Raw genomic sequence first — 18127 nt, 5'->3', positions numbered from 1 at the left:
ACCTGTAAACCTAGCACTTTCAGAGGTTGAGGCGGGCATATCACTTAAGGTCAGGAGTTCGAGACCAGCCTGGTCAACATGGTGAAACCCTGTCTCTACTAAAACTACAAAAATTAGCCATGCATAGTGGTGGGCACCTGTAATCCCAGCTACTTGGGAGCTGAGGCAGGAGAATTGCTTGAACCTGGGAGGCAGAGACTGCAGTAAGCCGAGATTGCACCACTGCACTCCAGTCTCAGTGACAAAGCAACACTCCATCTCAAAAAATATATATATATATTGTAAAATTATATTGTAAAATAACCAGGTTATTATATTTAAATAACATGGGGACATATGCATGCTATATTTAAAAATGAAAACAAGTTTGTAAAATATTGTATTCATTATGACCCTATATTTTAAAAAGTGATATATATATTAATATATCTATTAATAGAAAAATGGCTAGAGGATATTCATCAAAATATTAACTGGTTATGTTTGGGTGGTAAAATTATGAGTGGTTTTTTTGTTGTTTATTTGTATTTCCTAAATGTTTTATGATGGACGTGTATTCATTTTGTAAGAAAAAAATAATTAAAAGAAATACATTCAGAATTGAAATACACATTGACAGGAGAAAGAAGTGGAACTCAGTGTGGAACAGCAAATCAATGATGTGGTGGGAATTTGACAAGTTCTCAAGGAATGAAAAAAAGTAGAGATGACAGCAGTAAAGGGGAGTAAAGGGGAAGATGCCAGTTTTGAAAGATAGAGAATGGAAATCCAATAGGCAGGCAATTGGCTGTCCTGAGGAAGAGACCAGAACAAATGCCACCCAAGCAAGAATCTAACATACAATAAGAAATCTCTTTTCTGACCTATAAATAAATTAATTATAAATAATAAATGAATAACAAATAGCCTGCCCATCAGATAGAAAACACATACTGTGTTCCAGAGAAATTAAAAACAAACATGGGAGGAAGGAAGGAAGGAAGGAAAGAAGGAAGGAAGGAAAGAAGGGAGGGAGGAAGGAAGGAAGGAAGGGAGGGAGGGAGGGAGGAAGGAAGGAAGGAAGGAAGGAAGGAAGGAAGGAAGGAAGGGCTAACATAGGCCCCACTCCTGGATGCTGTCTGGCAAGACTTTGGAATTAATATAAAGAAAAACATCTGCAAGCATCTGGCAGGAAAAAAAAATTAGGTTACCCAGAAAGAAACGAAAGTCTACTTGGCCTCAATATCAAATTTCAGAATTTAATGGAATAGAATCCACAAAGTTTTAAAGGAAAAAAAGTGTTTTCACCCATAGATTTCACACCTTGCCAAGCTGCCCTTTGAGACTGAAGGCAACAAAGAAACAAAGAAGCACATCTTGGCATGTGAACCTGCCTCCTTGGAAAACTTTCCTGAGAGCACAATGCACCCATGTGACCAAGAAGGAACCTGAGTTCAAGAGGGTGAAACTGTTCACCCTTCAAAGCTGCATCCACTAAAGCTTGTGTTTTCACTCTACTGTCTTCCTTTTCAGAATGAAGGAAGTGGACTTCAAGGTACCTGTTCTGTGGCCCACCCTGGCTGAGGTCATAAAATGTACAGGCCTCCTCTCCCCACTTTGCCCAGCTAAATAGAAAACCACTTGAAAACACACTGGTGTATCGGCTATTTGGATTCTGGACTCCCGCCCTATTTCTTCTCCAATCCAAGCAGCAGTTCCACTTAGTCTCCTGGTACCCTGTTCAGTACCAGGTTTGCTGCTCTTAGGATCAGGCAAGCCCTTCCTTTCCAAAGGAATTTGGGCATTTCCTCCTTTGTTGATTCAATGCCCAGTCCCATGCCAAGAGCTAGGGAGGTGCCTCAAGGAACTTTCAGACTAATTATGAAAAGAAGTGTGGCCATCACTAGGATGCTCACTCAACACCCTTTCCAATCACCTTCTTCCTAGTCCACTTCTATTCTACAGGCTGAAAGCTAACCACCTGATTTCCCAGTTTTCACTGCCGCTAGGGTGTCCACCTGATACATATTTGGCCAGTGAAATGTAGCCAGAAGTTCCAATGAATAGGCCCTGGCTAGGTTCAGATGAAAGTACTGGGCTTCCTATAGAAAAGGATGAGTTCATGTCTTTTGCATGGACATGTATGAAGCTGGAGACTGTCATTCTCAGCAAACTATCACAAGGACGGAAAACCAAACACCACATGTTCTCACTCATAGGTGGGAATTGAACAATGAGATCACTTGGACACAGGGAGGGGAACATCACACACCAGGGCTTGTCAGGGGGTGGGGTGTTGGGGAAGGGATAGCATTAGGAGAAATACCTAATGTAAATGACAAGTTGATGGGTGCAGCAAACCAACATGGCACACATATACCTAGTATATCTATGTAACAAACCTGCACATTGTGCACATGTACCCTAAAAAAAAAGAGAGAGAGAGAGAGAGAGAGAGAAAGAAAGAAAGAAATTACTGGGCTTCGTATGAAGATGATAACATGGGTGAAGTCTTAGAGACCATAAGGAGGACAGAATGACTGGCCATCTGGCTTAGGTAGAAGAGTGAATGCAGATGGACCTAGAGAGGGAAGTTGGGGCTGAGATACAACCCTCTGAAGAACAAGAAGCCCCCCTTCCAAGGCCACAGGGACCACAGAGAAGCAGCTGAACTCACCTTGGACAGGAACCAACCTGCAGATCCCCCCTTATTGTTGTGGCCAACATTGATCTTCATCAGTTGCCCCAAATCTGGGGCATCCAGGATGAACCTGTCTTCAGCTCCCTTTTCAAAGTTGTCCTTTTCATTTTCTAGCCTACGCTCCCCTGTATGCGCAGACACACAAAAGAAATTACAAAAAGACCAGAAGAAAAGAATTTCCAAGCCTTCATGGTCCGCCCACTGAAAGATGCTCTTCCAAAGTCAACAAGGGCAACTTCCTCCTGAGATCTAAGGGCTCCTTACATCCCTCCAGTCTCTGAACAAGGCAGATGTTTGCTTCATGTGTGGCTTGTGCCCAGGTCCTATAACTGAGCTTTTGATTTCTCCCTTACTCTGGAGTCCCGATCCTACTAAACCGATTTGTACCCCCATCTCTAGATCTAGGACCCTGCCTTGCTTTTGCCAGTTGCTTGTCCTGAATTGGAACAATAGCCACGGCAGTTGGTAAAGGGGCTGTTGGTATTCAGCCTACAGATTTCCTTAGATCTGACTCCTTTTCTGGAAAATAGTGCTGGTAAGTATTAATACTATCAGATGCTGCTGGTTGTTTAACATAGTTTTGGTTTTTACTTTCATTTATTCCTCAACACAATTCAAGAAGGAGATATTATTAACTCTGTCTTGCAGATGAAGAAGCAGAGACTTAGAGAAGTTAAATAACTTGCCAAAAGTCACACAGGTTATAAGCACATAGTTAGGACTCAAATTTTAACTTGTTCTTTCTGCTCTGCAACTTTCCATTATTGTGTATCTACAAGTCTTACGTAGGCACCAGTTTTTGCTTAAACCGTCCTGTGTTTTTTCTTTTCAATTTTTTTATTTTAAATTGTGACAAAACATACATAAAATAATATAAGACATTCATGTACCCACCATCCAGATTTAAGAGAGATAACAGATATTAACATTTTGTCCAGTTTTCTCCAGACCTTTCTCATTTCTTAAGGATTTAAAACATGAGAGATATGTCTAAGGCCTCACTGTCTATCTCTTCCCTTCTACTCCTTTCCCAAAATAAATATTATCTTCAACTTGGTATATATCATTCCCAAGAATTTTTGTTTGCATATGTATCTATAAAGAAGATATACTATTTATGCATGTTTTAGAATTTTACATAAATAGTATCATAGTATACACTTCTTTACCTCAAATTATTCATCTGTACAACGGATGAATGCATGGAGATAATAACAGTATAACGGATGAATGTATGGAGATAATAACAGTGCCTCCCTCACAGGATTTTGCTGTGAGATTGGCTCAGTTAATACACAAACAGCACTTAGGATGGCTCCTGAAGTGTGGTAGTCACTATTGTATTACCATTGCTGCTGAGGTGGTTGCTATTGTTCCTGTTATCATTGTCACATACCCTTATGCTACTTGCTTTTTCTCGGTTAATGTTATCCTTTTGAGAGTACCTTGATGATTGTCATAACTTTAGTTTATTCATCTGACTGCTATATAATAGTCATTGAATGAAGGAAATGCTGTTGTCTATGCATTCTTCTCCTGATGGACATTTAGGTTACTTCTAATTTTTTACTATTGCAAACAGCACTGAAATGGACTCTTCTGTACCCATCTCCTACTGCACATTTGTAAGAGCAGCTCTGAATAGACACCTCCAGTTTCTGGACCTGAAGGTGTGCTCATCTTCAGTTTATTAGATGTTGCAAAATTTACCTCCAAAAATGGTTGTACCACATTAATTACCACCAGTAGTGTATGAAGATTCCTATTCCCCACAATTATTATTAACATATATTTTTTAAAATTTTTATTCAGTGTGTACCCAATAGTATCTTGTTGTGGTTTTAATTTGCATTCCCCTATTTATTTGGGGAGATTGAGAATATGTTCATGAATATATTTTGGCCATTTAGGCTTTGCTCTTCTGTAATTTTTCTGTTTATATCTTTTATTCCATTTTTCTCTTGTCTTGTTTGCCTATGTTCATCATACATTTTTCTTGTTTTAATAGACCTCAATTTATCAATATTTTCCTTTGCTGCTTGGGCTTTTAATGAATTGTTTATGAAATCCCATCTCTAAATTGAGATTTAAAAGAGTTTTTAAGAGTTTCTTCTAAAAAATTTTATATTTTTGCTTTTTCACATTTAAGTCTTTAGCCCATCTATAAGTTATTTTATGCATGATAAAAGGCAGGAATTTAATTTTATCATTTTTCATATGGTTAGACAATTGTTCAAACACCAGTAATTGAACATTTCATCTTTTCCTTCTGATTTATAATGCCAACTCTATGTGTGCTTCTAGCCTCTTCTGTTTCATTGCTCTATTTTGTTTATCCATCTAGCAAAAGCACACTGTTTTACTTTTTAGAGACCTAAAATGTCTTAATATCTGGCAGGGCAAATATTCCCATTATTAATATTGTTAGCATTATTTTCATTATTCAAAATTGTCTTGATAATATTTAGCTCTTTATGGCTTAGCCCTACATGAATTTTAGTAGCAGTGTAAGCAGTGGGGTATTGCCTTTTAAGATTTTGACTGAAATTGCATTGCATTTATAAAACAACCTGGGAAGATCTGGCATCCTAATGAATTTGAGTCTTTTCTCATCCTTGAACATATTTCTCAATTTATTTACATATTCTTGTATATCCTTCAATAAAAATTTGTGGTTTTCCCAAAAGGCTCTTTTTAATATGTATTCTTAGGTAGCTTGTAATTGCTAATGTAAATAATGTATTTTTAAATTAAATATTTGCATTGCTTATTTTTATTAATTTTTGTATAGTAATCTTATATTCAGCAACTTTAATAACTTTCTCTTTCATTGGTTCTAATGGTTTATAAATTCTCATGGATTTTGTAGATGATCATTATTTTTTACAAAAGTGAAAGTTTGTTATTTCATTTTCAACCATTATAGCTTTTATTTCTTTTACTTGCCCTTTTTTTCTGGCCCTAGGACCTCTAGTACTATGAAGAATAGAAATAATGAGTAGTGGACTATTTCTTTTGTTCCTGGCTTTAAAAAGAGTTCTTTTAAGTTTTTAAAATTAAGCATATTTGTGCATATTTTGGTAGATATCCTCATATTTTTCAAAAAAATCTATTTCTAGTTTTCTATGGGTTTTTATAAAGTAAATAATGTAAATTTCCCTGCATCTATCAAGATAATTCTCTCTTTAATCTGTTACTATGATAAATTATATAAATAGGTTGACTATTGTTAAATTATCATTAAATCCCTGGAATAAACCTTACAGAGTAGAAATTATTTGTCATATATCTATATTTTTGTTTAAGAATTTGGTGTGCTACATATACACCATGGAATACTATGCAGCCATAAAAAAGGATGAGTTTGTGTCCTTTGTAGGGACATGGATGCAGCTGGAAACCATCATTCTTAGCAAAGTATCACAAGAACAGAAAACCAAACACCGCATGTTCTCACTCATAGGTGGGAACTGAACAATGAGATCACTTGGACTCGGGAAGGGGAACATCACACACCGGGGCCTATCATGGGGAGGAGGGAGGGGGGAGGGATTGCAATGGGAGTTATACCTGATGTAAATGACGAGTTGATGTGTGCTGATGAGTTGATGGCTGCAGCACACCAACATGGCACAAGTATACATATGTAACAAACCTGCACATTATGTACATGTACCCTAGAACTCAAAGTATAAAAAAAAAAAAAAAAAAATCCCTTGGGTTCTAAAAAAAAAAAAGGAATTTGGTGTACTAATATTTTATTTAAGATTTTTAGGTCTTTATTCATAAATAAGACTAATCTATACATTTCTTTTTGTTAATTTATCAGCCTGATTTTGGTATCAAAAATCATAAAATAAACTAGGACACAGTACATCTTTCCCTGTTCTTTGAAACAGTTTATATAAGATGGAGATTCATAATTTCTTAAATATTTGGTAGATTTTGCCTGAACAATCTTCTTGGTCTGATGTCTTGAGTGAATTTTAATTGCTGCTCTAATTTCTTTAATGATTACAGATCTCCTTGGAAATTGGCTACAGCATGTTCTTAAGATAATCTTTTTAGGATGCTCAGATGAAAGATCAGGCTACATCATATAGTGGCAATCATAAGGCTTGGACCCCAGCCTCTTTACTATGCTAGAGGAGACCCTCATGTTCCCTCAAGCATAAAAGATAATGTTGCAGAAGAGGACCAAAGGCCAAGATTCTCCCATGTCATATTGCTACGAGACCCCAGCCCCAGGAAAGAGGCTAGCTTTCTCCAATAATGTAACTTAGGCCTCACAGCCCAACGGCCAATGTCTCTCTCCCAGGTCTGCAGTCTTGCCCTGCAAGATCCTCCTGAAATGACCCAGTATGTGATGGGTAACAGGGACCTGCATAGTTGCTATTGCTACTGTCTCCTCTAGTTTCTGCGAATAAATTCTGTTCTGGGTGGTGGTGGTGGTGGTGGTGGTGGTGGTAGTGTGATGTTGATACAACATGTGCTATCAGATTATTCACATTATAATTTATTATTTAATTACTTAGAAATATGCTTTTTAATTTTTAAATTAGGTGAGATGTGGATATTTCTTCTAATTTTATTGCCTTATGGTCAAAGAATGTTGTCTCTATACTATTAATTCATTTAAGTTAAGGCTTGCTTTGTGATTTTGTATATGGTCATTATATGCTTGATAAGAATGTGTATTCTCTACCAGTTAGATGCAGTAATCTATATACTCCCTTTAGATCAAGCTTATTAACTGTGTAGTTAAAATCTTTTCCACTCATACTAAATTTGTATGCATTTGGCCTATCCATTATTGAGAGTATTGTATTAAAATCTCCCAGTATGATTCTGTATTTGCCAAATTCCTCCAAGAATTTTGTTAATTTTTGCTTCACATATTTTGGGCATATGTCCTTAAATTTACACAAGTTCAAAATTATTGTATCATTCTTTTTGTCATTATTCCTTTTGTCATTGTCTAATATATTTTTATTTAAACAAAATTGTTTGCCTTAAGGTTTCATTTGACAGATATTAATATAGCTGTGCCAGAATCTTTGCTGTTTGTTAATGTTTTCCTGGTATATTTTATTTCATCCCATTTATTCTCAGACTTTCTGTATCATATACTGTATTTAAGCTGGATTTTAGAATTTTCATCTAACAGAATATCCATCTTTTAAATGATGACTTTGTTCTATTTATTAATACATTTGTTTTACTTTTTGCTATTAGCCATGTTTTTTCTTTGCTTCCCTTTCTTCATTTCCTTCCTTGTATTGGATTGATTATTTATTCCCTTTTATTTCTTCCTTTGGTTTTCAAATTATACATTTCTGTTTTTGGGTGATTACTTTTACAATTTTGATATGCATACTTATTAAAATCTACAGTTAATCATTATCCCTACTCTCCTGGGAATGGAGAGATCAGCAAGGGCCAAGACCCTTGCTATGTTTTAACTCTCATCATCCACTTTCCTTCTCAAATTTTATTGATTTTAATTGTTTGGGGTTCACATTTCCTCATGCACTGATGTTAGTCATCATTATTGTTTTGTATAGTCAATGCTTGCTTAGATTCATTACATAGTTATCCATTTTTGCTCACCTTTGTTTCTTGTATCTCATTCCTTTCTTCTGCATACAATTTCCTTTTTCTTGAAGTATATCCTTTAGTGGTTGTTTAAGCATATGAATGGTAAACTCTATTTATCTTTGTTTGCATGGAAATTTGCTAACGTAGCCCTCACTCTGGAATGATAACCTAGCTGATATAGAATTATAGGATGATATATATCATTGCTTAGAATAGTGAAGATACTATTCCACGTACTTAGGACCTACATAGGTTGCTGATAGGAATTTTCTATCAATCTAATTATTGTTTTTATAGAAAGTAATCTGCCAAATTTGCTTCCTTTAAAAATATTTCCCTTTGCCTTTAGTTTCACCACAATATATCTAATTATCTGAAATTCTTGAGGATTTAATCTTATTGTGTGTTGTGTTGATTAATGCTTAGTTACGATGAATTATATGCTTGAGTGTTTTGTAGTTTTGGAAAGTGAACACATCTTCAGTATTTTATCTGTGGAAATTTCAGGCAGTCTTGCAAATGCTTTTGCCAAATATGAAAGGTATTAATGGCAGGAAACCAATTTTCTGTACTTGAGGGAGAGGGGCTCCCAAATCACACTTGTAGTGTAAAATCAGACCTCAAGCCCACATGCAGTGCAGGCCTAAGGTATCAATTTCTCAGCATTTTTTTTTTTTTTTGAATTTAGAGCTCTTGCCAAGAAACGTTTACTGTACTGATGAGCAAATTTTTTCCTGGTCTATTTTTTCACTAAAGATGCTCCTCTGAACCATCAGGGTTTCTGGCTTTATATTCAGTTTTAATTTCAAATCTCTTGACTCATGCAGGGCCAAGGTCTCATTTCCTGACCCCACATGGGTATGAAAGCTCATCCTCTAGACTGTTGAGCATGAAAGCTCTCTCCTTCCAGGAGCCACCACATCTATTCATAGTTAACACTTTGGTTTTGAATTCCCTCTTCAATTCCAGCACTGGCACCTGGAGATTTCTCTTTATTTTTTCCTCATAAGCTCAGCAATGCATTTTGAATTCTTTAGTATATTGTTACAAAATTCACATGTCTTTGTAGCTTTTCCAACTCCTATGTAATTCTGCTAAATTGGCAGAAGCAGAAGAGAACCACCTGTCTCATTCTTCTGACCTGAACTTCCTCTCAACACCTACAGCTGTGTCTGAGTTCTCAGTTCTTGCTTTCCCTGTGAGGCCAACTCAAATTCTTTTCCCAGCCTCATTCTGTTCTGCCCCAAACCACTGCATTGAATCAGGCCACAGCCAGCAACATCCCAAAGTATAATTCAAGATGGGCATGGAGCTTAGGAGGATAGAGTAAGCGAGAATGAGTTTCCTAGAGATGTGAAGCTTGGGAGTGTCCATGGTCTGAGATGCAGGACAATTGCAATCAACCCACAAACCAGCCGTACTGTAATCAGAAAACCCATCACACACATAAACTTTATAACACAAACTGAACACCCTGCTGCCCAGGACACGTCATTCCAAGCCACATCACAAGAAGAGAGATGCTCAATAGAGGAGCCCAAAGGGGAGCTCAAGCTGCCTTCCTCTGCCAGGATTGTGGGAAGAATCCCATCTACAAAACAGTCCTGGGCTTGGCTTGTGAAAAAAAGAATTCCAACCCATTACCTGTGTCTCCATACTCTCCAAAAATATTGATGAAGACATCAGCATCTGTCCCTGCACCAATTATATCACCAGTGTACACCTTGACTTCATACTTATTACCTAGGAACAAGGAGAGAGAAAAACCTTAGCTCATCAGGATCCTGAGAAGAGAATAGAGGCCCCAAAGTAGCTATCACACCATCTACACTTACCCCCAGCAATGCATAAATTGTCACCATTACTGTCAATAACAGAGCAAAACAACAAGTCAGTCCACATTGGTTCCAAACGGTCATTGGATGTATGACCATTACTGTATGTGATGAATAAATCAGAGGCAGAGAAGACCTTCTGTTTTTTCTACTAATATGTTGACTTGAAACACAGGGATCAGCCCAGACCCAAGGTGCCACCCTGAACCAACCCTCACCATATCTCCCCTGAACTGTTGAAATGTCTCTAACTAGGCCCTCTGTATCTCCTCTGCCTTTCCCAATTCGTTTTCCACATTACACCACAGCATAGAAATTCACTGGGAAAACTGGATTCTGCAGATGAAAATCAAATTTATATGTAAATTGTCAAGGCCATAACCAATGCAAAGACAAGAGGCACCAATAGTGGCTGGTATGCTTAGGGCTCTTTGAAAGACCTGTATCTGCTTCCTGTATCTTTGCTCCATTCATTGAACAAAACTTAATTCCCTGTAACCTCCAAATGCCTTAGCTTCAGCCTCAGCCACAGCCTTGATGGGAGACGAGGCTCAAAGTAAACTTGACAACATGATGAGACCTGCCCAGGTCTCCCCAGCTGCAGCCTGCCTTAGAGTGAGGAGTAAAGCTCAGGGGTTGGTATGTGTGGTCAAGGGAAGGGGACTCCTCCAGCTTTTCACTGGGTGCCAACAATTCCAAGGGCTGAGACCACCCCCCTTCCCCTTTTCCTTTCCTACAGTGGCTTCCTATTTTTTATGTAGCAGAATCCCTTTTTATAGGTGTCTTTTGCCCAATACATGAAGCTGGTAAAAACTAGAGCTGTTCTAATCAAGGTTCAGAGTCCCAGCCCCTCTGCCCACCTGTTCCCTAGTGCCTTCTCTGAGCCCTGTCCCTAGCCCATAGAGGTTTTTCTCTTCTGTATTCCTCAGCTCTGCTATGTTGCCTGTGACAATGATTTTTGAGTTTTGCCATTTACTGTCTTGTGGTGTTTGCTACTTCCTGCAGGTAAGCCTTCGAATTTCAAGTATTTATAGGAGGGCTGGGAGCAGGACTTCCTTCTCCTAGATAATCTCTCCCACATACCCTAGCACAGTGCTGGGCATGTACATTACAGTCTCATTAAGTACGTTGGGAAGTAAATTGAATCAAATTTCCTAAAATTCAAAGTTCCCAGGAAGTTGCTCAGGGCAAAGGACTGAGGTTGGAGAGATGAGGAGAAAACTTAATTTCATCCCTTCTAGAGGTGACACAGTGCAGGATCCTGCAGGAGCCCTGCAGAGGACAGCCCGCACACAGCCCCTGAAAGTTGTCCTTGACCTGGTGAGAACACTGAGGCAGGAGCAGCCGGTGCCCTCCCTTTCTCTCCTCAATCCTCACTTAGGGAAACCCATCAATGGGGTAGGAAAGAATCCTGCAATCCTTGTCCCTAACTGAGAGCTCCAGGAGGAGCAACCACTCTCAGACTCCCACACCCCTTGCTTTACAGTGAAGATCCTCTGAGACCGCAGCCAGAACCAGAGGTCTGGGAAGAGGCCAGGTCCAGGGAACTCTGAGGTGAGCAGCTTGAAACTTGGGCCACACTCAGGTTACCTGGCAGTAACACCTGGCAGGTGTTAAATGGGCAGATTCCAGGTTTCCCTCCCAGAGCTTCTGAGTCATGCAGTTTGTAAGGACCAGGGAGGCCTCGACCATGGCTAGCTAATTCTGCTGTTACCATCTTCCATATTCCAGAGGCTGCCCCCTAGGCTTGGTTCTCTCCTCCCTGGCTGGCAGCACCTCTGAGAACATTCATTTTGGCTCACAACCTTTCCCAACTCCAGTCCAGGGCTCACTTCACACAGAGGCGAGACCCCTCTTCAGGGTGGCACGATGCCCAGGGCCCCTTGGCTGGTGAACCCAGGGAGAGTGGGGGCCGGGGAAGGTTCTGAAGGTTGCCACTGAGCATCAGTCCATTGGAAGGGGCAGCAGGGCTCCAGGGGAAACTGCACACAGTGAAGCAGGAGAAAGGATGAGAGGGGCTGGGAAGCATTTATCAAAGGAATCGCCAATATTCTGAATCATTCCAGAAGGCAGAATTCTAATTAACGAGTTGAGTTATAAAGCAGATTTTCGCTCACCAAAGGAAAGATTTTGTAGCATCTAAGGCTATTCAACAAAGGAATGGATGCCCTTGGATGAGGGAGGGAGTTTCCCCTCCCTAGAGACACCTGACAGCATGTGCCAAGCACATTGGTGGAGAGTCACCTGCCAGGGATGCTGCACAGAAAATGCCATAGGTGAGAGGATGTGGAAACACTAAAGGTCCTTTTTAATCTGAAATTCCCTGACACTTGACCAGGGACGACAGACTCTGGAGGGAAGCCAAGGGATCAAGGAGACATCTCAGAAGATAGGGGAAGCACCCTAAATCAGGAAAAGTGAGGCCTGGGCAGCACGAACCCACATAGGACTTTGGGAACACACAGCATCTATGCTCTGGGAAAGTCTGGAGAAGCAGACCACGAACCCAAAGCAAGGCAATGTGGGGAGACAGACCAAGAGTCAGAGATCAGGAGACCAGGGCTGAGGTGGAAAGGAGCTTCTAGGCCTTTCCAGCTGAGGTGGACAAGGGACCCAAGCCAAGATATCAGGAAGTCAGGTGGAGAGAGGTCAGGAGGAAGCTGATTCTAGAACAAGAAGACTGTCCTCTAGCCTCTGCAGAACTTTCTACGGCAGATGGGGCCCTGAGTCCATATGCAATTGGCTGGGTGGAGAATAGGATCCCTGTGTGACAGGTGACTGCCAATCACACTGAGTGAGAAGAAAGAGCTGCAGCAGGGATGGACAGATGTACCTCATGAAACCATTTTTTAGAAGGCTCCATACATGGACGCTGAGGTTTATTACATCACTTTTCTATCTCCTTTATTTCATATTCCCTCTTCAGGCAGAACCCCAGACTATCTACTTTGCCATTTTCCAAAACAAGGACCAGGGCCCAATGCCAGTCCTGACCTGTGCTTAGGTGCATCTGCCAATGAGAGAGCAAGGCTGAGTAAAAGTAGGGCTCCATTCTCTCACTGTTGGCAAATGTCAGCTCAGGGCATCGAGCCTTCCTAACAGTCAGACAAGTGCCCCCAATTTCCTGTGACTAGAGTTTCAGTGAGTGCAGACTTGCTGTTCTGGTCTCAAGCGGGTTTTTGCTTGTTCAGCTCACCCCTTGGATCTTGTAATCTGTGAGAACAAAATGCCCACATATGAGATAGGGCTGCTGCCCTGGCAACTGGGCACTGACCAGAGAGAAAGGTGAAAGACTGATTAAAGAAAGAAAATTCCTGCCCAAAGGCCAGCAGGAAGCAGGGAAATAGGGAGAAAGATGATGGTAAGAAAGAATTCCCATGTGAGCCAAAAGGTCACCTTTCATCTCTGAAAATGACATGGTGGATTCATCTTCCAAGGGCTAATAATACTAAATATTCACAAAGGCATTTGCAGCTAACAAGCCACTTGCATATCCTAGATGTCATTTGACCCACACAATGACTGCATGTGACAGGCAGAGCAGGTGCTGTTGACATTCTCATTTACAGATAAGAAAACTGAAGCTAGAGGGCAAGGTGACTCGCCCCAGGACAGGTAGTTGCTAAATGATGCAAGAAGGGCTCAAAGCAAGGTCTCTGGTCTTTGAATCCAGGGCTCTTCCCAGGATACCTCAGGCCTCCCAGGTCCTACGCCAGGGTCGGCAAACTTTTTCTGTAAAGTACCAGATAGGAAATATTTTAGGATTTGCAGGCCATTCGGTCTCTGTCACATCAACTGTTCAACTCTGCTATTGTGGCACGAAAGCAACAATAGACAATATCACATAAACAAATGGTATGTGGCTATGTTCTAGTAAGACTTTATTTATGGACACTGCCATGTGAATTTCATATAATTTTTACGTTCCCCAAAATATTACTTTTTTAAAAAATTCTTTTCAACTGTTTAAAAAACATAGAAACCATTCTTAGCTTGGGGTCAACACAAAAACAGGTGGCAGGCTGGGATTGGGCCACCCATGAGAGTTAGGATATGTCTTGCACTCTCAGGCACTGTTCTGCCTGTCTCTAGGCAGGGGGTGGTGGGCAGATCTGCTCTCTGTGGCCTGGAATGGGAGCAAAGCTGCCTGGACCAGGGTGGTCAGCTGCTGGCTATAGGATAATGGCAGCATATCCAGACCATTAGCTGAGCATCTCAAGGCTCTGAAGACTGGGGAAGGAGTGCCCTCTCTCTGTTGCAGTGGAGCATGTCCTATGCCCATTGTGAATGAGCAGAGCCAACTTTCCCTGCCCCTACAATGCCATGGGGCTGGGCTGAGCCTGGCGGTCCACTGATAGAGGCGGCGGCCTGGTCTAGGGTTTCCTAAAGGTGGGGACAGAGGGCAGCACCACTTCTGCAACCTTAGTCTTAAGTATTTTGTTCATAGCCTGATTGAGAGTGAGTAAGGAGCAGAAATGGAAAGAAATGTGAAGGCCAAGTTGGAGGAGAGGCTAGCACTGAGTGCACCCGTCTTCCTGATCAAGCTTGGGAGAGACAGGGCTTAGTGATGGATTATGGAAATCGTCACCCAAGCCAGCTCTAGAGCTGGCCTGTGATTTACCCATTTAGTGTATTATCTGTTGTTCAATTGTCCCTAGATTTGATTTCTCTCTGGCCTTTTAGCAGGGCTACCATCAGCCTATACAGGGCATTTGTGCAAATTAGGCAAAAAGAACCCCTTTCTCAAGACACTTTACTGCCATCTGTTGGATAACTCTCATAATAAACACACAAATCTACAAGCTCTCTGATATGAATTGTGTCTCCTTACATAGTCGCACTTGTGCAGTGTGTGACCTGCACATCTGAGCCCAGTAACCCTACCTTTCAGGTAGTCACCTCCTTCCACTAAAGGTCAACATGAGCTCATGGAAGTCAAACTAATTTGAGCATTGATCTGAAGAATATACCGGGAGGGTTGTAGACCAGGGATTAAGCTAAACACATGGTACCTTCCAAAGCCAACCAGAATTGAGCTGGGGTCCTGTGCAGGTGGGATTAGCTGCAGCCTAAAGATAGAGTGCCCACACAAGGCCACAACAGAGGGTTGTCTGTGCCCCCCTTGCCCTGCTCAGTGGATACACATGCCCCGATGTGTCCTGTTTTTCCTCTGCAGGACCTGTGGCAGGGACACAAGGCTACTCCCTCTAAACAGGAAATCCGTCCCTTGCCGGCTGGCCGGAAGCTGCCTGTGTGGGCTTCCAGAAAAGGCAGACACTGGCAGGCCCGAGCTGCCTGCCTGTGCCTGGTGCACCAGCCACCCCCACAGTGCTCTGTCTGGAACAGTCAGCACACAGCAGCGACAGAACACATCTCCAGAGAGCTACCCCAGGCCACGTGGAGAGGCAGAGCCATGAGGGGGCCGGGCCCCCAAATCCAGTGCTGCATGCACAGTGGACCCTGGTGGGGCTGCTTGCCACATTCCTGACCACAGAAGTCAAGCATATGCCCTGTAACTAAGCCCCCATCTCATCAGATTGCACTGGTGCAATCTGAGCCTCAGGGAAGCTCACGTGGTCCAGGCTTTCTTAGGAAGCAGAGAATCATGAATGAACTGGTGGAGTTTCTTTTCCTTGCCTTTCGCCCATCCGCACATCCTGTTTAAATAGAACGTGGCTTTAGCTATTTTAGCAGGTGAGGGTGAGGAGGGGGTTGGAAGGAGGATGATTGGGCCTGATTTTACCCCACCCGCAAGTGAATCTGCAATGGCTCACACCCTGACACCCCTCACTTCCGCTCACTGAGAGCCAAGATGCTAGAAGTGAGATATCACAGGCGCTGTGTAGGAGGAGATGAAAATGGCAAGAGAGAGATTCAGCGGGGGCTGCCCTGGGGGTGGGAGATGAGGGGGAATGTTCTCTCCCAGCCAGGGAAGGCCCCCTCACTACTCAAGCCCACACAGATGTGGGGAGGGGTTGGTCCGCAGAACCCAAGGATGAGCAGGGGGGCAATGCCAGGTGCCAGAAGCTGGCTCATGGCCACCGACCAATGGATTCCCTCCCAGGAGTGTGGACTCCAGTTCTTTCTCCCATGCTACCCCCAAAAGGTTTCCTCTTCCTTCATCAGGCCTGGAGACCCATTGCCTCTCAGCCAGGCTCTCATCTACTGTCTCTTCCTCATTCTCCAGAGTCTTCCACCTCCATTACCTCCAATCCACCCTCCCATCATCACTTTGTACCAACACTTCCATGGCCTCCGCGAGATGCTCTCTGCTCCTGGGACCACACACAAGGCACTGGGACGATGGATGACAGGCTCTCTTCCTTTGCTTTCCTCCTGTAACTTCCTTCCTTAGTCTTTTCTCCCTCTCACTGTCTTACAAATAAAACTGGAACTTTTCTCCTTAGAACACCCTCCACCATGCTTTCCTTGCAGACACACTTCTTACCAAAATCATAAGCACCTCTGATGCTCCGAGAAATTGCAATGAGCCAGTCACTTCTACCACATCGTTTAATCCTCACAGTGATGGACCCTATGGCTACTAGCGTCACCACTTTTAATAATGAGGCAATGGAAGCAGGAGCTTAAGAAGCTTGATGGTATTCAGACAATTAGAAAGGGTACAGCCTAGATTTGGACTCGGGGCATCTAGACAAGAAAATTCCCTCTTGGCTGTCATTGCCCCCATCCTGCCAGCTTTCAAACCTCAGGTTCTCTCAAACCTCAGGTTCAAACCTCAGGTTCTCTCAAAAGTTCCCACCTCCCAAACCCACATTGCTCCACTCCTGGTGCATGCTGTGTTCCTTTAGCAACTAACGTGCTCAAATACAGTCTGTGCATTTGACCTCAGCCAAGCCTAGTTATGCACTGACATGAAAACATCACTTGGTCCTTAAAAGTTGCTCATGGGCAGAAATCAAGAAATAATATTCTACAGCAGTGGCATCCAGTCTTTTGGCTTCCCTGGGGCCACATTGGAAGGAGAATTCCCTTGGGCCACACACAAAATATATTAACACTAACGATAGCTGATGAGCTAAAAAAAAAAAAAAAAAAAAAAAAATTGCAAAAAAATCTCATGTTTTAAGAAAGTTTATGAATTTTTGTTGGGCCATATTCAAAGCTGTCCTGGGCCACATGCAGCCTGTGGGTGGTGGGTTGGACAAGCTGGCCCTATACCATTCATTCCCCTCAAGTAAATATACAGCTGGTACATTTTTCTAGGGAACTGTTCAATGTAAGTCTGATACTATCAGGTGTGAAACATAGGAGGGAGTAGATCAGCCTCCACTCTTTTAGCTTATCCTGCTGGTTCCTTTTCCAGCCACTGCCCAGTCCTGAAGAGCTATTTCTACCTGCCCTGCAGTCACTCGTCCTCCTTTGCTTCCTTTCCTGCCTCTCTACGGAAGACTCCTCCCATCCACCTGCACATTTCTGTAACCTTGGCTCCATTACTTCCCTTTCCAACCCAGACTCTAGTAGACTGCTAGTATTATCTTCCCAGAGCGCCAGAACACCAGCACTTTTCATATACTACTGGAATGTCACCCAACCTTCCTGGAGGGCAGGTAAGTGATATATGTCAAAAGTCTTAACATTCTGCAAATCTCTTGAACCAACCATTCAAGCACTATGCATTAGTTTATACTGCGGGAGTAGTTATATTAATTGATCACCTATAAGGATGTCTATCACAGCATCGTTAATACTGACAAAAAATTGAGATCAACCTAAAAATATCCAAAATAGGAGATTTGGGGGGTGAAATATTATATTCTCCCATTCATGGACTTCTATGCAGCCACTTAAAATAACAGAAGATGGGCTGGGCACAGTGGCTCACACCTGTAATCCCAACACTTTGGGAGGCCGAGGCGGGCAGATCACTTGAGGTCAGAAGTTTGAAATCAGCCCAGCCAACACGGTAAAACCCTGTCTCTAATAAAAATACAAAAATTAGCCAGGTGTGGTGGTGCATGCCTGTAATCCCAGCTACTCGGGAGGCTGAGGC

At 42.0% G+C, this 18127-nt stretch overlaps 1 protein-coding gene across 2 annotated transcripts in view; it reads right to left on the bottom strand.

Annotated features, from left to right (window-relative positions):
• The window catches only part of LOC105499623 (lipoxygenase homology PLAT domains 1), a 183781-nt gene that overhangs the window by 134224 nt on the left and 31430 nt on the right, over positions 1-18127 (bottom strand). For both annotated transcript variants that reach the window (XM_011772351.3, XM_011772341.3), the window contains exons 5-6: positions 9923-10021; positions 2657-2805 (exon numbers count right to left, since the gene is read on the bottom strand). In XM_011772351.3, the coding sequence (XP_011770653.2) occupies positions 2657-2805; positions 9923-10021 (248 nt within the window). The remainder of the gene's footprint in view (positions 1-2656; positions 2806-9922; positions 10022-18127) is intronic.

This window comes from Macaca nemestrina, chromosome 19, assembly GCF_043159975.1.
Source record: "Macaca nemestrina isolate mMacNem1 chromosome 19, mMacNem.hap1, whole genome shotgun sequence".
Classification (NCBI taxonomy): Eukaryota; Metazoa; Chordata; class Mammalia; order Primates; family Cercopithecidae; genus Macaca; species Macaca nemestrina.
Note: the sequence above shows the minus strand (reverse complement) of the source record. Positions and strands in the feature narration are given on the sequence as shown.